At 42.3% G+C, this 21,795-nt stretch overlaps 2 protein-coding genes across 3 annotated transcripts in view; one reads left to right on the top strand and one right to left on the bottom strand.

Moving 5' to 3' along the window:
- The window catches only part of LOC147234726 (glutaminase kidney isoform, mitochondrial-like), a 30,715-nt gene extending 28,902 nt beyond the window's left edge, over nucleotides 1-1,813 (top strand). For both annotated transcript variants that reach the window (XR_015106040.1, XM_086145348.1), the window contains one exon: nucleotides 828-1,813. Coding sequence is in view for 1 of the 2 variants with exons in the window: in XM_086145348.1 (XP_086001474.1) it covers nucleotides 828-975 (148 nt within the window). In the remaining variant the exon portion in view is untranslated. The remainder of the gene's footprint in view (nucleotides 1-827) is intronic.
- A 141-nt stretch (nucleotides 1,814-1,954) lies between these two features.
- LOC147234725 (signal transducer and activator of transcription 1-alpha/beta-like) lies at nucleotides 1,955-20,482 on the bottom strand. Its single transcript, XM_086145347.1, has 27 exons — nucleotides 20,356-20,482; nucleotides 18,760-18,887; nucleotides 18,229-18,373; nucleotides 16,991-17,086; nucleotides 16,764-16,841; nucleotides 16,582-16,660; nucleotides 16,283-16,371; nucleotides 15,131-15,282; nucleotides 14,433-14,582; nucleotides 13,758-13,850; nucleotides 13,230-13,289; nucleotides 13,087-13,101; nucleotides 12,902-12,992; nucleotides 12,750-12,788; nucleotides 11,506-11,559; nucleotides 11,338-11,379; nucleotides 9,574-9,657; nucleotides 9,021-9,122; nucleotides 8,256-8,397; nucleotides 8,138-8,178; nucleotides 7,932-8,008; nucleotides 7,699-7,838; nucleotides 6,484-6,648; nucleotides 6,301-6,358; nucleotides 5,425-5,503; nucleotides 3,877-3,933; nucleotides 1,955-3,633 (listed from the first exon to the last, which is right to left on the bottom strand). The coding sequence occupies exons 2-27, from the start codon at nucleotides 18,885-18,887 to the stop codon at nucleotides 3,550-3,552; spliced, it is 2,340 nt and encodes a 779-aa protein (XP_086001473.1). The 5' UTR covers nucleotides 20,356-20,482; the 3' UTR covers nucleotides 1,955-3,549.
- Nucleotides 20,483-21,795: the final 1,313 nt, after the last annotated feature.

The following is a 21,795-nucleotide window of genomic DNA, read 5'->3' as shown; positions in this document are numbered from 1 at the left end:
TGCACATCTGATATGTTTAACATCTGGGACTTTGTTGAACAGCAGCAACTCAAAGGCGGGAAAATCGCCTGATGTTCCACAGTGCAGATAGCGGTGTCTATTCGCGATAATAGAACAAACACACTTACCAAGGCTGTTTTCACCCAGCGGCGTTTTGAATTTTATCCTATAGGATTCCACGGTATTCGCTGCTCCCGCCGTATATTCACATCTTGCCCGCTGCGCCGTCGCCTTCATCGGTCCGTCCACTAGCGGCTCCTCCTGACTTCTATTGAGATCCCAGCTAGCAAATATGCTGGCTCGTTAGCATTCGCTAGACTAGCTTGCGTCGTTGGAAAGCCCAGCTAGAATTCGCCCGCGTCGTTCGAAAACCGTTAGCAACTGTGCTAGCTATTTATCATTAGCTTGCGTCCTTACAAGATCCGATTAGCAATTACACTAGCTGGCGTTCGCTTGCGTTGTTAGACGACTCGGTTAGCAATTATGTTAGCTAGCAAGTTCGCAACGATGCTAGTGACTTGGCTAGCGAGTGGGTAAGGGGTTATGCTAGGAGGAGTTCAAGTGCTGTCAGCAAGCCATAGGATTTTCCTTCTTCAATTCTGAAACAGCCCTTTCCTTTTTTTAAGAAACAGTGTATTGGAATTGGGAACAACTCTGGCTTCAAGCATTAATTTTTATACATATAAATAATGTATATACAGTATATGCATACAAACCACTCTTCCAATGGACCTCTGGTCAGAGGTCCCCGTTTTATCACATCTTACACACCATGTACTGTCTTACAATGAAAGTTGAATCAGAACCTCTACAAACTATTTTTCCAGATGGGGGAACACGCCGATGGATGAGGCGGTGCACTTCGGCCACCACGACGTGGTCACCATCTTGCAGGAGCACAGCGACAGACACAAACCCCTCGCAGGCTCCGAGGGCCAAGGGAGCTCCGGGCAGAGCCTGGACAACCTGCTGTAGACCTCCTGCATCGGCCCTCCACATGCTGCAGTTTCCCAGTGATCATAGTGTGCTGTCTCTACGCTGTATATCACTGCTCTATAGTGTGTGTGTAAAACAGTGTGAATGTGTGTGTGTGTGTGTGTCTTAATGTTTTACTTTGAGCAAAGCTTTTCAGGTTCCTGGTTGTTTTGTTCCATAGCTGCAACGATCCATTGATTAGTTGGCGGCAGTTAAATTAATCGCCAGCTGCTTTTGTTGTAAATCATAATTATAAGGACCAAAATAAGATTGATAAAACAACAATGAAGTTCTGAATCATTAATAATATGTGTTAATGATCATACATAAAAACTGGTATGAAAATGCCTAAACGTTATTGCTTTATCATTCAAAAAACACTTGTTTCTGATTTTTTTTTTATAAATCTATCAAACAATATTTTATACTTTTTTGCTTTTACCTTGTTCATTTTAAATATTTATTTTCTACAGTTATAAGTTGCCACAAGAGTATTTTTTTTTCATTAGCAAGGATTAATGTTTATTTCATTCAACTGGATGTTGTTCTCTGGGTGAAATAGGGGCTGCCTCATCATTTTGACATCTTCAAGCAAATATTTATGACTTTTCCTCCTCACACTTCTGACTGTCTTTGCTGAAGTGATGCGCCAAGGCAATACTGTTTCAATTCTTGTACATATTTTATTTGTTTAGAAGTCGGTAAATTAGATTAAAAAGCATAATGACATATAAAAGTAAAAAAGCCTTTTTTTCATCATTATTTTGTCCAAACATTGTCACTCCAAATAATGAAAAATCTCATGGATAACTGGAAAACAAATAAATAGATAAATCCATGTCTTGAGTTTTGAAAATAAAAATCCACATTTGTAGTTTTATCCTGTTGAAAATAAGCATTTACACTTCAAATATGAAAACAATTGGTGATGAATAAAAGACCCGGTGACTAAATCGATGAATGTTGAGACTTTGGGAACCTTGGTGACCACAAGCCACACCCACAGATGGATGGATCTAGAAAAGACATGTGATTTTCAAAACGTATTTCATAGAATTGTGTGTATTTTTTCTTGTGATGACAGACAGAAAAATAGAAGGTGACCTGGAGGCTTTATAAAATGCAAGATTGTCCACCCCAATCATCTTGCACGCCGTGCAGCAGAGCCCCCCTGCTGGTGAAAGTGGTGGAGTAATGCTGATTTCTGATCAAACGCCTCCTGAAAACCTTTGTTTTGTGTGAGATACAGTGCATGGCACATTTCTATTAACTACTAATGATCCGGCCCCTTACAATGAGGCACTGTAGCTTAGGCTTTGCTAAGGTGGATGTAGAAGAAAAAGATCTGCGTTCTGTGATCCCCCTCCCTAACTGGACAGTAGCTTAAACTACCACGTCTGACAATAAACCAAAGTGAGATCCAAGCCGTGAGATTTATTGGAAACAAAGGTAAATGACCCCAAAAAAAAAACAAAAAAAAAACTGACAGTTCAAGAATAGCATCTCCTTGGCTTTAACACGATCACTTAATGCAAGGGGCTGCCTTCGCTTATTCACTGGTCACGTTGTGAGGACAGCAGCTGTAGGAAAGCACCAGACTTCCCTACAACCTAACAGACGTCCCTGGATAGCCCTTCAACATACAGAGCCTTATGGCACAATCCAAAAGCAAAGAAAAAAAAAAAAAAGACATTTCTGTTCATATTACAGTATATAAATACACACAGCGCTTGTGACTTGATTTGCTTTGTTATATCAAATTCTCGTCAAATTAATTGAAGAGATATTAATCCATTCCAGCCAAGTGATTTTCTGACAAGGGTTCAAATAAGATAAATGCACTTTAAAAATCACAAGTAATGAAAAAATTATAATCCATAAGAGAAAGTAAGGAAATGAACTGGTTTGATTAAGTAATTCATCCTGAGGATCTGACAAAGATGCCGGCGGAATAAGTTGGGGGAGTTTTTCATTTGGTACTTGATCCTAACTTAACTTAATAGGTAAACACTTAATTGTACAACGTGTTGCTGAATGTGACCTGCACACTTTGCGACACTTTTTAGCTAAAGTGCATTCATTGACAGAGTGAATGCCACTCCTTTTTTTAAAATGATCAAACCGTCCCCGACCGACTGATATTGGAGATGACTCTTCCGATGGCTTGTCTGTTGCCGACAACTTCTCCGTCTCTTCACAGAAGAGTCTACAACACGCACACCTCGGTTGAGTTTTTACATGATTTTATCTGGGCTAGCTGGCGACAGATCCAACTGTTTTTAAATGCTACTTCGCGGACAGTTGCAGATACATCAATGTCAAACACTCATCAACTCTGATCCTGGCTCTTATTATGACGCAGAGAAAAATAATTAACAACAACAACAGGGCCATAGCTCGAATCTCTCCGTAGCTCGTGTATCAACTTTGACGCACTTGTCAGGCAAGGTTCCAGTGTTATTTCATTTTTGACGGTTCTTTTCAAGCTACTTTCCACGATAGTGGGAAGAATTGCCATGGAGGTCAGAAAAATAAGAATAGTAACAGTGCGATTTTTTTTTTTTCTTTTTTCTTTTAAAAGAAGCCACTTTGGAGATCGTGTTCCTCCAGCAATGGAGAGAGATCACTGTTGAAGTCCGGAAGACATGTCAGAGAGTGCTGAGAGACAAAAAGACACACATAAAAACTATGATTAAAACACTCTTACTTTCAGAGGACGGCCCCCCCAGAGGCCCACAAGAGAGCCAGTGGTTCATTCACTATAATTGTACATGAAAAGGCAGCAAAGTTTAACCACACATCAGTCAGCTGTCAATCACAGGGCCACATCCGGACACATCCAACCATTCACCCACTCTAATAACTTTTTATGATTCTTTTTCTAGCAGCGGGTGGACTCACCTCAAATTGAGCGAAATCCCCCCCGTTGAAGATAGGGTCCGCCGTGGTCATCAGAACCTGTCGATGAGAAGTCGAAGAGGTCACGGTGACGTGGTGTTTAGCGCTTCGTTCCCGGTTGGATTTGCCGTGGGGCCTTCCTGTGCGGAGTCTCCATGTTCTGTCCGTGCCATGTTCTGTCCGTGTCTGCCTGTTTTTTATTCCTTTTTCTTTTTAGATACTTCGTTGATCCTGGCGTTAGAGGCGACGTGGGTCGGGGGGTTAGAGCAGTTCATTTCCACCACTCCACCAAGCCTGTTAGTGGGCTGTTGAGCGAGAACATCGAACCCCCGCTGCTCCCCTGATGCCACCAAGTGGCTGCCGATTGCTCACGGTTCATCCATGATGGGTTAAATCCAGAGGGAAATGTCCCAAAAGGGACCATCGCTGAACAGGGGAGGAGGCCTCCGACACAACTTATCACAAACGTAGAACGGCATACAGGGATCTATACAGAGACGGATTTTCACATACGGACCAGGACCATCTGCACCCCACAAACAACCAGGAACGATTCACCACCAGAACCAGCTCCCGGTAACTTCCACAGGAGCCTTAGTCCATGTGATCCAACAGGTTTCACTCCTTTATCTGGCTGCACTTTTTCACATTCCAATCCATGGAATCCCCAAAAGTTGCCTCTTGGTCCCAAACAAACAACACCCCGGATAGCGAAACAACCCCCTTAGACCTAGTTTATACCAATCACCTCTTACATTTACATAACAAGCCACCATAATCTAGACCCGTCCAAAACCCTGGCAGTTACATTGGGAAACTCCCCAAGGTTGTCAGAACTTAAGAATCCTCTCAGACGAGGGGGTGGAACATCTTCGAGTGAAAGAAATTCAAGTCCAGTTGTCACGACAAGAAGATTTTCACGAAAGTCCCACAGGAGAATAATAATAACATTCTCGAATCAAACTGGGGACATTTGATTTCCTTGGCGCAAGGGGTGGGTTAAAAAATGGCCCTGATGTGTGAATGAATGAGATTTAAATGCTGGTGAACTCTCGCCCAATCACAGCTGGGGAGGGCTCCCGCATCACTGGGTGCAGGTGCCATGTAGACACTCAGTGAATGAATGAATGAATGAATGAATGGATGAATGAATGGATTCTGGGGGGAGTGAGTCAGCAGCTTATGGGTTTTGGAATTACACAGGGACTTTTGCTGGGTAAAAGGGTCACCGGTTCATTGGAACACAGGGTCTTGGGGTGGGTGGGGCTTAGAGACGGAAGGCGGGACAAAACTCCCGGCCATTCACACCGATGGATAGTCTTCCAGACTGTCTGTGGACGATGGAGAACCTGGGGAGGACCCAGGTCTCAAAGATGCAAAGAGCCAAGACAGAGGGAGCCCATTGGACCTCAGGGTTCAATTGGTAACCATGGGCAACATTTTCCCAGTGAGGCGGGACTGCTAGCCACCAGAAGAAAGGATACAGCTGCAACTTCGCTTACGATACCTGAAGAGCATAAAGGACGACGAGAGGACACGTTTTGGACTTACGGACTGGGATTCAGGTGGGTTGGGGATGTCCACGTTCATCAACTCCGGGGAAACAGGCAGTTGTGCATCTGTTGCGAGACTACGGGACAAATAAAAAAAAATATACTTATGTTTTTGGGCCCAGGACTCCACCACTTTCTGGAGAAACTGCTGTTCTAATTTTAATTTATATTTCCCATTTAACGCTTGCATCCTGCTTGCTTACTTGTGATTTGGCCCTTAAATAAGTAATAAATAAAATTGTATTGAAAGAAAAAGAAATGAGAAGCGTTTTTAGCGTGTTTTGGGGGTCACGTTACACTTTACAATTGTTTCACAACACTTCCGTTTTGGGGATCGTTTGCTTGAACTTCATTCGGTAAATTCTCGTGAAAACAATTTTTTAGCCTGTTCTTCGGACGATATCCGTCTTCTCTTTTTTAAATTATTTTTCTTGCTAATTTGCGGGAACGCATCAGAGATCTGCTCTGAGCCCCTTCTTGTTCTTGATGGTGATGGACATGCTGACAGATGGGGTTTGGCAGGAATCTCCTTGGATTGTGAGGTGTGTAGAGGACACTGATATATAGCTGGCGGAGGAATGTCGAGAGAGGTGCAGGTACAGACAGTCCAAAGGAGAGGGTGGAGAGGTAAAGAAATGTATACAAGCAGGTTTGAAACGGGTGGAGAAAAAAAACTGTCAGGGGATGATAAGAGAATCAGAAAGGTGTAGAAGACGGAGGTGAGAGCAGTCATATTTGGTTTGGGTTAATTCCAGAGAACAAATTTCTCCATGCGTGAATTATAATTAGTATAGTATCATATACAGTATTATCATGCCAGACACTTAGTATCTTTGGACATCCCTGAAGTTTCTTGTTCCCATGGCCTACTTACCTCGAAACCACGACCATCTTTTTACTCAAGTAACCGTTCTGCATCGGGGGCATCTCGACTGAAAGGGATGAAGGTCGCATTCAGGAATAGGTTAGGAAAAACAAAACACAGGAAATGTGTCACTGTCAATGTGATCCGATCAGATTGGACAATTTCAGCGGGAAACCGAACCAGAGGAGATACCTATGGGGGTGGGGAATGGTCCAAAAGCTTGCTCGATGGGGATGTCCGGGTAGAGATAGTGTAGGGGCTTGCGGTCGTTCATTTTGTAGTCGTACAGGCTGCTTGGCAACGGGCTCCTGAGCAGCTCGACCTTGGAGAAGGGCTGGATGGCATGGACCAACTTCTCTGGAAAGGGGAAAACACATTCAGTTACCACATGAATAAAAGGTTTAAAAAAAAAAAAACAGAGGAGAATTCCGATCCCCAAGTAACCTCCTGTTTCATTCTCTAAAGAAACGAGGTCCAGCGGCAGGGAGGGCCTTATGATGTGACAAAGTGTTCATTGATCTTTATCACTGACCCTGCTTTCAGGGTGGTGGGGGCTCCCAGCTGGGATTGGATGAGAGATGGGGCTTCAACTGATCAGGAGAACCACCTAATATAGTGTGATGAGACTGATACTTTCCATACTTTGTGTACTTGGGACGTAAATATCGGCCCCAGCACCGCCCCTTATGTCCCACACAATACTTTATTTCTTTATGTTTGATTTTTTTTTTAATATTTATATTCATTTATTCTACATTTTACCAGTTTTTGTTTTTTGGGTGAATTACTCAAACACATTTTGTGCTTGAGAAAAAAGATATCTTAAATGTGTTATAGTATTTACTGTTGAGTGATAATTTTGAACAACCTGCTTATTGAAGGTAAAATAAAATCCAGAAAAAGAGAGTAGAATTTGTATATAATTTTTGAATCAAAGTTTCTAAGCATTTATTTAACATTAATTAACTGAGCATTAATTTATTATGTTACAGATGGGTGGCTTGCGGAAAAAAAAACATTTTGATAAGAAACTTTTATATCTATATACTTACAATAGAATAGAATATGTGTTATTCGTCTCACAGCAGAACATTTCAAACTCTCATAATTCTGTCCTGGGTTTTAACTATTTAGTGATAAAATAGGAAAAAAAAAACACAAAAACTTTTACTAATCCCAACAATTAATTGAGATTAAGCAATATGGTGGTGCATCCATCTTACTTGTTGAAAAGAATCAATACTGTTAACTGGGTCTGTATTTACTAGGTATTGGATCCATACCAGAGCATGCAGTATTGCACTACACAAATAGACATGCAACCATTTACACTTCATCCACACATCATATAGAAACAACTACTGACTTGTTTATTATTCTTAAATTTGTGTGTGTGTGTAAACGCACTTGTGCCGTCATTCTCCACCCAGCTGAAGGTGATGGCTCCCTCAGACTTGCTCTCGCTGAAGCGCAGTAGGAACGTCCCCGTGCACTTCTCCTGCAACAGGGCCTGGGTCTTCTCTTTGCTCACGAAGCCCATGATGCGACTGACAGGCAAAAGTCGAGGAACGGTTAGTTGTTCCCTAGAAGGATGTGGCACACCTGCTGATTGATCTCTGGCCTTCAGGGTTTTTGCTTACTTTTGTTTCCAAAGATCCCCCAGGCACTTTTTGATCAAATCCAGGATCCCGTAAATCCATGTCCACGTTTGCTTGTTCTGTTCACATCAAGATCATTATTTTTTTCCTCCATGGAATAATATACCTAAATTTCCCAAAAAATATATGGGACAAAAAAAAAAAAATACGCAGAGAGAGAAGAGTTCTGAGTCCCGCTCGCCACACACCTTAGAGAAGTTTTCCCAGGTGACGAAACCCTGAGGGTCATCTGGAAGGGAAACAGAATGTTAACTTTTTTTGTTAAATGTTAAAGCTTTTTAAGTGTGTAGTTTGAATCCTCCTCACCCATGAATCTGTCTCTCAGCCCCTCCAGCTGGTCCTGGTTCAGCCCTCTCTCTCCCATTGTCTGGAACTGCCAGCTCAGGACCTGCCCAACATCCATCCACGACAGTTTGGGAGGCCTGAGGAATAGCTGCAGTTGCTCTTTCTATTGGCGGCGGAGAAATAAATAAAAATAAAACTAGGCCTGCTGCGGAGTATGAAAAGGCTGTGCAACTTGCTTGGAGAAAGATGAAGAATAGATAGAGGGGGAAAAAAACTCTCAAAAATACATCTACATTTTATATTTATATTTATTGACACTAACTCTTAGGCTGCTTTGACAAAAGAACTTCCCCTATGGGGATCAATGAAGTTTATCTTATCTAGGGGAGAAAATTAATGCAATTAAATTAATATCATTCAGATCAGTCAATTAGATAAACAGCTGATCATAAATTCAAATAAATGATAGAATTCGAATTTTAATTCCCTAAAATAATATTTCTGCTAATGTTTTATCAAAAAAATTCTAATGACGAAGCTGATGCGTATTATTTGTATCTGTTTCTCTGTAGCTCTTCCACAATTTCCACTTTATATAATAACTTCTATTCCACATAAATGAGAACGCTTATATTCAAAGATTATGCCTTATAAAGAAGAAAAATATATATGAGTGAACAAACTATAAATAATAACACCTTGTGTAATTTATTGAAAATCTATGAGAAAAAAATTAAACTGAATCTGGGAAACAAAATCCAAAAGTGTTGGCAGTGCAGCTCTTACCGTGGGGTCAGCGGGGGGCAGCATGTTGTACCACATGATTGTGGCCCAGGCATCGCTGTACTGGTTGGCACTGGTGACAACCACCACTGGCAGGGAGTTGGCCTGCATCAACAAGGGGTTGGGCAGTTATCGTGCCTGCTCGCATAGACCAGCGTTTGACATTCGTTTTACTTCAAAATGAGAATATCATACAGGGTCTTGCTATGATGGCATCCCCGAGGTCTGGATGTTTAACATCATGCAAAGCCATATCAAAATAGCTGCGAGACATTGGAATGAGAATGTAATTCAAATACATCTATAAATGCATATACCGTATTAATTAAGTGATTTTCATCTTTGAATCAATAATCTCTTTCCAGTTGTCCCAGGGCTGAATACTCTCTGTTACATTACCACGGCAGAGAGCTCCCAGACGATGAACGAGCAAACGGGGAAGCGGAACCAAGAAGTGGTTGGGAATAAATCTGAATCTGGTCCACGGAGGCATTAAACATTGTCTTGTGATGGTGGGTGAAACTCTGATTTTCTGCACAAAGGTTTGCTGGCTCACCTGGATGCTCAACTCCAGCCCATCCAACCTCAGGTTCATCACAAATTTGAGGAGGTGGAGCTCCTCCATGACTGTCAGATTACTCTGGAGAAGAGAGAAGGCCAGGTTGAGCATGTATAGGTATGATTTAATATTAATCATGTGTAAATTACAATTTCAACAGAATGGCTTTTGGAATTTCCACCGGGCGGCGGAGACGGGATTCTGGGGTAGAGTTTGAGACACACTCTTAACTCGATTTACCTGTATATCAAATTAAATTTCCCCAACTGAAAGGAATTTAAAGGCTATCAATCTGTTACAGCCCACCACGGCTCTTTTGTGACGGGTTTTCGAATCAGAAAAATATACTTTGCAAATAAGTAATGTATAAAAAATAATAATACATAATAGAAGAGAATTTAAAGAAATAAACTAGTTTTATTAAGTGTATTTACCTTGAAGATTAAACGTAGATGCTGGCAGCGTTTGGAGGACTTTTTCATTTAGTGCTCTATCGCTCAAGTTTGGTGAGTCGCTACACACATAATGCTAAAATGTATTGTTAAATGTTCACTGTACTACATTTTATAGCAAAGTAAAATGTAATGACAGCGTGAACGGGACTCCTCTTTTAAAAATGATCTAACTGGTCCCGACTGGCTTTTGATGATTGATCTCACATACAATGCTATCCGTCACATTATCTCACCAACAACAACTTTTCCATCTCTTCATGGACGAGTCTACAACACGCACACCTCGCTCACATTTTTAAAGTGATTTTCACTTACCATGGATGGGTATGTACAGCATCGTGTATTTGCAAGTGTATTTGCAGTCCCTATGTCCTCTATTGTAAGTCACTTTGGATAAAAGCGTCTGCCAAATGCAATGTAATGTAATGTAATTTTCTTTGGGAAAAAGTTGGGCCCAGAATTTGTATTGTGTAACAGGCAGAAAGTGTGTTCTTACCTTATCGCAGCCTTTACTTGCTTAAGCTGCCTTGGTTAAGAGGGAAACATTTAAGACGTTCACCTCATTTTGTGTGACAATGATGCACGTTTTGACGAGGCGGCGAACACGTCATGCCGGATTATAACCTTATTCAACATGAACTTGCTACAGGTTTTCCAGAAATGACTCATACGCTCAAAAAAAAAAAAAAAAACTGTATCGTCAAGAACTGTCCCTTACCAACGCCAGCGACTGTTTCTCCATACGGTGGGAACTCTCAACAAACCTTGGCATTTTCTTCTGGCCCCAGGTTTTGCGGAGAACAATGCGCAGGCTGCTGACTCAATCTTGGGAAATTAAAAAAGCTTCTCTGGGCAGAACTATTGTTTTTTTATTTATTTTTTTTATTTTGAGCGAGAGCTGCTGTGATTAGGCGAAATTTTGAAGTGGGCATTGGTTGATAATGCGGATAAGCAGACACGTCATTCCCGCTTTTGCTGCTGGTGTTGAAAGGCTGTACATTGGTGGATAGATTTGAGGATGAGCCGTATAAAGTCTTGGACAGAGGTGACAAACCACTGAAGGACTGCACAAAAAACCTGTGCAGTTGAAGACGAGTGACGGGAGGAAATCCAATCTGTCTCTAGTGTCACTGTGTCAACTGCTCCTTTTCCACCCTCTGCTCATGTGCTGATATTGTCGTCTGTGTATAACTAAATGTGACAATAGAAAAGTCTTCGCACAAGGTGCAACATGGCCAGCTTCTGGCTCTTGCCACATCAAGAAAAAGGAGAACTTTCCACATCTTGCGGCACATTGACTACTTACTTTATCGGTTCCTTTTTTCCCGACTATCCTTTTCGCCAGAGGCTGGGTAAAGAAAGGGGCTTGTGAGAAAACTGGGTCGGGAAAGTGTCAGCGATCAGCGATCAGTGGTCAGTGACATGACAAAGTTAAACTGGATTTTTGGGGGGGCGGCGGCCCAGGTGGACTTACCTCAGGTTGGCAACCTCCCCCATTCACAACCGGCTCCGTGTCAGTCGTCAGCGCCTGCCGGCCAGAGGTTACAATGCTGAGGGAACAACTTGTTGGAGCATAATTTACTATTCTGGGGTTGGGGGAGCTGAGTCAGGAGCGTGTTCAATAGTTTGTGCGGCTACAAGGGAGCGGGAGCCAATGGTGGGCTTTAACCTGGGGGAGAATCTTCTCTCAATGACCCTGCTGGTTGTTTTAAAACCTGGAGAGAACCCAGGGGACCAGCGGGAAAGGAACCCAATGGATAAGTTGATTCAAGAGCATGTAGAAAAAGGTCAATGGGACACGGGGTGATGACAAAATGGCCACATGTCACGGTGACAACTTACCAAACCTACCACTGTACAGTAATACTCTGACTTACAAGTTTAGTTTTTCCTTGACCGAGCTTGTAATATAATTTGCATGTCTATCAAATTAAACTTAACCATTGAAATGAACTGATGCAATATCAATTTGCTCCAGCCCCGCAGTGTTTTATCTTAAAATAAGAAAACTACAAATGTCGGCTCCTCCAAAAAATAATGCAATACTAATGTTTAACTTACCGGCTACCCACTTAATGCTACGATGTATTGCTAAATGGTACTTGTACACTTGACTATACCTTCAGGCGAAACTTAATTTAGCGGCAAAGTGAACACTGGCCCTCTTCTTAAATGATCAGACTGTTCCCAACTGGCTTTGAATGTCCATTCCGATACATCTTCCGCTGACATTCTCGCCGTCCGCTGCCCCGAATCCCCGAAAAATGTCAGATGATGCTCTCGGTCACGTTATCTTATCTACAACAACTTCTCCATCTGTACATGGACAAGTCCACAACACGCACGCCTTGCACATAAATTTCCATGATTATCACTGGGTGCCACCTTGTGATGGGCGGTGTGTCCGACGGTTTTTAAATGCCACCTCATGAACAGCGGCCTGCCACATCAGTGTGAAACTTTATAAGTGGCTTTGGATAAAAGCGTCTGCCAAATGACTGTAATGTAATGGAATGGAATGTAAAGAAACGCTCCTCCCGCTCACTCTCAGCTCATATTATGAAAATATAAATACCTTTTTTTAATTTAAAATAAATACAATTTTAAATCAATTAATTTAAAGAAAAAATCAACTGAGTGGAGCAATGGCTCGAATCTCAGATGACACGTGAGTTGATGCATTCAGAGATCAAGTCATATTCATAATTCGCCACTTACCCTTTTTGACGCCACCTTTAGTGAGGCTGCCTTGAGTTCCTGCATGAAGAAGGGAGCAAAAAGTGCAGCGTAAAAAATGCGTTTACAGTGCAGTGTTCTAATTTCAGAGCAACTCGAAGCATTGTTGTGTGGACATCTGTTGGGCTTCGTACCATGTTGATGAACTCAGCCACGAGGCTGTTGTTCTGCTGGTCTTTGCATAGTTTCTTTGGGCAGCTGTTGGCCAATTTGAAGTGACGGAACCTGCAGCATCACATGGGTGGGTGTTAACGCGGGTGTTTGGCATTAATAAGACAATTTATGACTAAAATAAAAGGTCGATTCACACGCCACCTACCCGTCAATCCTCTCGCTTTAGTCAATGTCCGCGATTGTCCCAAAGACAGGGGAGGGATAAAAAATGAGAGATCATTTTCATTAATGTAGAATAAGTAGATAAACAATCACATATCTAAACCGGGGGTGTTTTCTTTGACGTACCTGTCAAACACAGGTTGAACTTTCAGCTGCAAGTTTAACATCTGGGAGTTCACCAGGAACCTGGTGGGAAGCGGGGAAGACAAAGGATATGATAGGTAAGGAAAATTAACATTCATTCATTCGTTCATTACTGATAAAATTTATCTTGCAACCAGGATGGCAGGGGGTTGGACGGGGTTCATTGTACAACAATTCACCCTCTCACACGTCATACAGACAAAATTCCATTCACGTCATGTAGATAAACAATCGTTCGCTCTCTCATTCACATGTCATGTGGAGACAACTGACCCTCTCATTTACACATAATTTAGGAATATACGATATTCTTAATTTGCCTTCTGCAGTCGCATGTTATATAGAGTTCTTGTCATGGCAACTGGAGTTGAGGACCTTTCAGAACTGAAGGACCCCTCCCAGATGAGGGGTGAAAAGTCTTCAAGTGAAGAAATTCAAATCCAGTTGCCACAACAAGAAGATTTTGACAGAAATTCACCATGACCTGGATGACTGAGAACCTCCACGTACCTGACTTTGGCGGAGAAGGCAACTTCGGTCTTCAATGTCAGGGGCCGATGGAGGTTCTTGGAAGAGACTGGTTGCTTCTCAACCACCAGGGCGCTGCAATGACACACCACCGCTCAACATGAACGGGAGATTCAGCAGTTGAAGCAACAGGCAACCGTAACTTCTCCGCTTCCGGTGTTTTGGTTTTATTTTTGGAAGATTTCTTTGCCAGTGCCATTCCAGAAGGGCAGGTTTATTCCTCTCTGCAGCCATGTTCCGGCAAACCCGCTCTGGAGATGATTTCCTGTCTGTCATGCTTCGACTTGGTTTCAGGTCGTTCATTCACTATCTATTACTGCTTGTCCTGCACTCAGGGGAGTAGGCGTTGCTGTAGCCTATCCCAGCTGTCACTTGGCGAGAGGAATTCAGAGAACCCGGTTCTGCAGGGAACCTTCTTGCCAAATGCTGCCCATTTGTCGGGTTTTAAAACACATTTTAAACATATCTTCACTTTTTTTGTTCAGTGGACTGTCAAGGTGATATACTAACAATTTAACACAAAGGTGGATACATGGAATCTATTTTGGTGTTATGTCTAAAAGGAGATTGACCATTTAAAACAAATATTCAGTTCATTGACATCAAGTTTTCAGGGTGATGCATTTTACGTTATTTTCAAAGCGTGATCATGCTCACCTGGAGAGGATCCGCACCAACAGGCGATTGGTGAGACTCTCTGTGTTCACAATGTAGATGTTGGCAATGTCAGCGCTGCTAACCGGCTGATCTTTCAGGCTCTGCAGGTGTTTGGAGATTTGATAGAGAACTTCAAACACGGTCGTGAACCTGGGAGATAATGGAAAACAAAATCAGTGTGAGGCACAGGGGCCGCCCGGAAGAGGTGGAGATGAAGGTCAAAACATGGCAGAAAGCACAGGAGGCTTCAGGATTTAGGCAAAAGCCAAGGTCAGTTAATTCCTTCTATTTTTCAGGAATCCAACAATGAAAAACCTGTAAACAATCACATAGTGACATACAAGTGTTCACATGTTAGGGCAATTTATCGTCTCCAGTGAATGTCATGTGTGTTTTTGGACTGTGGGATGAAACGGGAGAACCCCTGGGAAACTAATGGGAAACATGGGAGACTCCACACAGAAAGGCGCCCTGTCGGAATCCAACCAGGGACTTACTTACCCTGACGTGGAAGCGCGAACCATAGTTCATTTTCTGTTATTTTCAGCTAATTCAGAGGGTAAATCAGTTTGTCTGGTGAATTTTGACCACTACTTCCTTGCTACTGCAACTGATTTAAGAAATTTCCTGTCAAATGTTGAGTGACTCTGGTAGAACGAAATATTGGGTTTCTGTTCCAACCTGCACAAGGCTCTTACCATGTCTGGAGCCGGTTCAGGCAGGCATCAACGGGACATCCAATGCAAGCCAGCTGCTGCTTCCTCTTCCATGCCGGAAGATTCACGCCAACGAGAGCCTCTGTGATTTGCTCGGCAAGCTTGACCGCCGACTTTATCTGCTCCAAAACCTCCTGTTGGGAAAGACAGGAAATCCAAAGTTCTCGCACTGCACTGCAAGTGAGTCTCAAGAGACATGAGAAAAGGGGAGAAGATTATATAAAACAATGCGCTTTCACCATCTAACCCCGGGGTGAGCAAACTTTTTGGCTCAGGGGCCGCGTTGACTTTTAAAATTTGACAGACGGGCCGGGTCACCACAAGATACGATACATATCTATGTGTCAGTATGTCCACAGTAAAGGCTAAATCACAAAGCCAATATGTGTCATTCAGCTCAGGAAAAGTGTTCTCAAGTATCTCCAAAAATGAAATAATCTCCTGTTTGAGCCCCCACATTCAATCATTCACATCAAGTATGAATTCTGTACCAATCTTTGGCGGGCCGGATTAAAAATGCATGTTCAGTTTGATTTTTTTTGCCATGTGATACGAACCAAGCTCTATGTGACTAGCGAGCAGAATAAGCTTTTGACACTGACATGGCCGCCGCTTAAAAACAGTGGGCGGGTCAGTGAAGACACGGAGAAGTTGTCGTCAGTGAGATACCGTGATGCCCTTCGGGGAGGGTTTGATCATTCTGAAAAAAAAAAAATAAAGGACTGGCATTCACTCCATTGCTGAATTAAGGTTTGCGATAAAATGTAGCATAGCGTACTAGTTACATTTAGCAATAATTATATCATTAAGTGTATAATGATAGAGAGAAATTATGAAACTCCCCTCTACTTCCTACGCCCTTCTCTGCCGCCGCCAGCATCTTCGCCCAACACTCAAGGTAAATACACCTAAAAATGGCAGTTTATTTATTTCTTACATTCTCTTTCATTCTGTATTAAACTGCCATTTTTCCTTTCTTAAAACGAATCACAAAAATGGGGCTCGAACGAATTTATGGCATTTCAATTCATTTCTTGAATTTGTTACATGAGCGACTTGAGTTAGGAGCGCGGTCACGGGAATAATTAAAACTTGCAAATCAAGGTTTGGCAGTAATCAGAACAACCGTGTCACCTGTCTCTTGTGACTGATGGCATTGAGCAGGTCTTCACACGCCTTATCCTTGGCGAGCTGAGATGGCGCCCCCCAGGACTGCAGCTCCCCTGCGAACGACAACAGTCACTGGATCAAGCATCTTCCCGGCAACTGTTCATATTTTGGCATCTCCCTGACGCAAACGTCGATGCCAGAGCAGGGGGTTGTGTGTGAGTGATCAAATAGGGAGAAACATTATATTCACTACGTGCATATTTGAGGAAGACCACGTGGGGACTTTGGACCAGCCGCTAAACCCTGAACATCTCCTAACAAACCTTGGGCCTTGGATATGTCCTCCTGGACGTGCAACTCCATGTCCAGATTCTGCAGAGACTGGATGCCATCCACCACATTCTGGAACAAATGACCGGGAAACACACACACTGAGGTGATGCACAGACACACAAATATAACAGCAATAAACAAAAAGAAAAGGTGGTAATGAGCGTGGGCGTACCGAGCTCAGCATCCTCAGATGTTTAATTTCATCGTCCAACTTGTTCGAGTTCTCATCCCAGTCGTCATGGCTGTAGCTCTGACAAAACCCCCCCCACCGAAAAAAGGAATTTCTCACAATCTTGCTTCCACTGTTGCATTTTCAGACACAAAGTTGACAGAGATAATGAGGGTGTAACTTTTGAGAAAATGGCAAGAAGATGCGAGGAGGCAGCCTTTCCACGGTACCTGCTTCTGAACAGTAGAAGCCAGGATATTCCTCTCCTCTTGCAGACACTGGGAGATGGTCACAGCCAGGCTGAGGGGATTGGGGCCGTGGAATTTCTGCGTACGAAAACGAGCGCAATGGGCGGAACCTTAAGATTTTGCACCGGTTACAGGATGACAGAGTGTGCTCGGACTGCAACTGAGGCAGTGTGCCTCAAGAAAAATGGCCCGGTCCCCCACTGACACACTACCAATCCATCTAACACCTTCCGCTGCTTTGCACACCTTGCCATTTTGCACAACCAACCTTGATCACCATGATCTCACTTTTACTTTTCACTTATTTAATGCCTGTTACATGTTGTCTGTTTAGCACATTCACACAAAGCAAATTCCTTGTAGTTGCAAAATCACTTGACCGTTAAACTAAATTGATTTTTTGATTCTGATCTTCGTGTGGTGTGGAGGATGCAGCGCCTCTGAGTGGAAGGAGAGGAGAGAAAATAATTGGAATCCCTCTTCTCTTGCAAAAAAACAAAAACAAAAGCACCAGCGACTCATGGACTGTTCATCCTGCTTGGCCACCTGGGAAAGAGTTTTTTTTTTGCAGGATCAAGAGCACCATTGAGTCATCAAACTGACTTTTCAGCTGACCTCGAAATGAAACATGCAGCACATTCTTGTGCTGGTGATCACGTCAGGAGTCTCTGACTGAATCTTTATATTTAGATGCAGCCACACATACACTTGCACGCACACACACACACACGCACACACACGCGCACACACGCACGTTTTGTGTTTAGGACCCTTGTGAGTACTTCGTAGTATATTGTGAAAATATATTTTTTACAGATTTTGTGTTGGTCATTGAATGAGAGAAATAAAGATTTCATTTTTTATGAATTTATTACTATTATTTGATTTATATTTATTTCAAGCTCCCCAAGGTGACAATGCGTCTTGTATTCGCCAACTTCGTTCATGCATGCCTTATCACTGGATCAATCACAGGATCATACACACAAGCATAAAACCAGTCACTCCCTTATTTGGTGAAAATTTGGGCTGCGGGGGAATTTCAGTTGGTTTCTAGAATGCTAGATAAACAACATATAGCTGCCTTGCCTACAAGAGAGAGTCCAGTTCCAGATTTTTTGTTGGTTCAACCTCACTGTGGTGGTGCACTGACACACACACACACACTATGTTAAAGGGCAAAGTAGTAACAAGGGGAAAGGAAACCCAGACAGGCGTACCTGCATGTCAGTTTTGATCCTGTGATAATCTGGACTCTGCAGGATGTTGTTCTGGTGGATGGAAGCAAGGTGCATGTTTTCCAAATACACCATCAGCTCACTGAAACAACTCCTGGCTTTGGATTCGTCGCTAGCCGCAGAGTTCCTGAAAAATAACGCCGATGTTTAAATGGAACGACTGGCAATTTGCATAGCCCACCTAACAGGTCCAAAGTCTGCCACCAGTGGACGCTATACCAGGAACAGAGGAATTCTAACAGGGCTACAATCCAACTGGAAAGGTGATCCCAGTTTTGAGCTATTTGAGATTATTCCCCAAATGTGTTTCATATCAGACAAGATAATGCAGCCAGTAAAGAGCGGAAAGAAAGTCTGCAAATTTGAAAAATATAAATCAGCAAGAAATGACTAAGTAAATAAGAAAAAAGAAATTGATTAGAAACATAAAACTGATATCCCTGAATTTTACCAAACATATAATAAGGCTCGGATTGTAAAACGAATGCATCGCGTCTCAACTCTTCAACATACCAGTCCTGGTTCTCGATCCATTCGCTCAGAATGTTGCGGTACTCTCGCGGGAACGTTGTTGAGTATACACGGCACACTTTTAACTGGAGCTCAGGGTCCAGGCTCTGTAGCTTCTGCCACTGAGACATCTAGAAGAACCAACAAACAGTGAGTGAGGGGGCGAGCGCGGTCACCAGCCAAGAACACTCAGGGCCCCAACATAGTCTTGATGATTCTGATGGTTGACGATCTATTTCGAGATGCAGCAACTAACACAACACTATGCCGGCAACCAGTTTCCTTTCTTTTTGCAGATCCAGGCCCACTGCGATAGATGAATTGATAATAGTTCAACCACAGCAAAGCCAAGTCTACAAGTCAAAAAAGAAATTTCAGTGAAATTATTAAAAGATCATCTGAAAATTTTCAAGAGATCACCTGGAATGAAACAACCTATATGAAAAAAAAAAGGTGGGAAATTATATAACAAGGCGCAACTGCTCTCCAGCCATTTTACTTTTTTGTTTTCCTACAAACCACATCATGTTCGCTTTTCACCTGCTATTCTATATCATTCTAGAACTGTGGACAAGGCATTTTTATATTAATTATATTTCTTCTTTAATTTCTTAATTTGCCCTCTTTATATTATTTAGATTTTGTTTTTTGTGTATATATTGCACAGTCTTTGTTCACTCATCCATACATGCTGCTGTGACAATTTCCCCATCGCAGGACAAATAAAGTCTATCTTATCTTAACCATTTGTCTAATTAAATATCCAGGAAATAAATGTAAAAGTCGATACTGTCGCCAGACAATAAATCACAAAACAAACCTTCACTCCCTGTAGCCTTCCCTTGGGTTACTCAGCATCAATAAACATATTACTATATGTAAGAAATGAATAACGGAATTTCAACGGAAATGAATAACGGCAATAAATCATAATGGAAATATCATTAATAATCAGAATTAACGACCTTAAAGTCAGAGCTTTACCAGGAAAATAATAAAAAAAATCTCCGGAAATGAGAAGAAAAAAAATGGCAGAAGTGAGCATATCAAGTTGAAATGACTGAATAAATCAGGGCGGTGTGTGTAAGATACGTTGGGAGGACATAAAGCTTCATTTTCTGACAAGACGTGTCTTTTATATATATATATATATATATATATATATATATATTTATTTATTTAATTCAGTTTTTAATAAACTTGCAGTACAATTTGAAACCGAAGACGTATAACCGGGACCCGTCTATTGCTGGGATATGTCCTAACATGAACGCCGCGTCGATAAATACTTATTTACGTACCAAATAAGTAATAAACCGAGTGTTAATTGAGCATCGTGAATTGTGTGTTTATTTTTTATTGATATCGGCGTCAGTTTTGGAGGAAGAAAAGGACTTCTGGGATCATATTATTTGGGTAAATGTCAATCGATCGCTGACACTTAACGCGCTGATTAGCATAATTCATTAAAGGAGTTTCGGCTCTTGCAAGCTAAACACGAAAAGAACTCGGGCGGACGGTGGACCGCCAGCGAACGACGACATACAATAAATTCGAGAAATTTTCCTTCTGGGTGTCGTACGAAACACCGACACTCACCGTGTTGCTTCGCGTCCTCGTCGGTCTCAAGAATGCCGTAGGGATTCTCTGCCCACCTCTTTTGCTACTTCAGCTCACTGTACCTCTTCCGAATAACGTGAGACGTTTGCGGGAAACGATATTGAGACCAAGAGCAGCGGCATTGAGACTGCCGCTTCCGTTTTTTTCCGCCTTTAAAATAAGAGCCGCGCTTTTATTTTGTAGACTTCCGGTCAGTACTATTATCGTGCAATTTACAACACTTGAATTCTGTATGTTCTGACATTTTTTTTACCACTTTTATTGTTTTTTTTTTTTTAATTGTTTCTTTTCTGTATATGCCTGAACGGTGTCTGTGAGTGTCAAGAAAGGAGGCTTGATTAAAATTGATTATTATAATAATTGTTTCTAACGCAGCCTCAGGGCAGCACTGGACGGGGTCTCCCTGAGCCAGTCCCAAGCATGGATAAATGTAGAGGGTTGCGTCAGGAAGGGTATCCAGAGTAAAACTTTTGCAAAAATCAAATATGCGAATCAACCATATCAACCAGATCATAACGGATTGGTTGAGGACCGGGTTAACAACGACCACCATTGGTGCCGATGATCTACAGGGTACCAGTGGAAACTGGGCTACTGTAGGTCAGAGGAGGAGGAAGACGTGTTTGGAAGCAGAGAGAGAAGAGGCAAGGCTAGAGTCTGGGACTGAGAGTTGGGACTTTGAATATTGGGACTGACAGGAAAAGGTAGAGAGTTGGTCGACATGATGCAGAGAAGGAAGGTGGTTATACTATGTGTCCAGGAGACCAGGTGGAAAGGTAGTAATGCTAGGAGTTTAGGAGCAGGCTTTAAGTTGTACTAATATGGTAGTGACAAAAATAGAAATGGAGTAAGAGTTATCTTGAAGGAGGAGTTTGTTAGGAATGTTCTGGAGGTGAAAAGAATGTCAGATAGACTTATGAGTCTGAAACTGGAAATTGAAGGTGTGATGCTGAAGGCTGTTAGCGGCTATGCCGCGCAAGTGGGATGTGAATTTGAGGAGGAGAAGTTCTGGGATGAGTTAGATGAAGTGATGCAGAATATTCCCAGAAATGAGAGAGCGGTAATTGGTGCAGACTTCAATGGACATGTTGGTGAAGGCAATAGAGGGGATGAAGAAGTGATGGGCAGATTTGGTATCCAGGATAGGAATGCAGAGGGACAGATGGTGGTAGATTTTGCAAAAAGGATGGAAATGGCTGTAGTGAACACTTTATGGACGTAGTGAGAGAAGATATGAAGGTAGTTGGTGTGAGAGAGGAGGATACAGTAAATAGAGTTAGATGGAGATGGTTGATTCACTGTGGCGACGCCCCGGAAGGGAAAACCCGAAAGGAGGAGAAGAAGAAGAACGCACATCATACGTACTAGAATCACTGCTGATGTATTAATTTTAAATATCATGCAACACAGTGAAAGGAA

The sequence above is a fragment of the Fistularia commersonii genome, chromosome 4, assembly GCF_037954325.1.
Source record: "Fistularia commersonii isolate RoL2024-O1a breed Wild chromosome 4, RoL_Fcom_v1.0, whole genome shotgun sequence".
Taxonomy (NCBI): Eukaryota; Metazoa; Chordata; class Actinopteri; order Syngnathiformes; family Fistulariidae; genus Fistularia; species Fistularia commersonii.
Note: the sequence above shows the minus strand (reverse complement) of the source record. Positions and strands in the feature narration are given on the sequence as shown.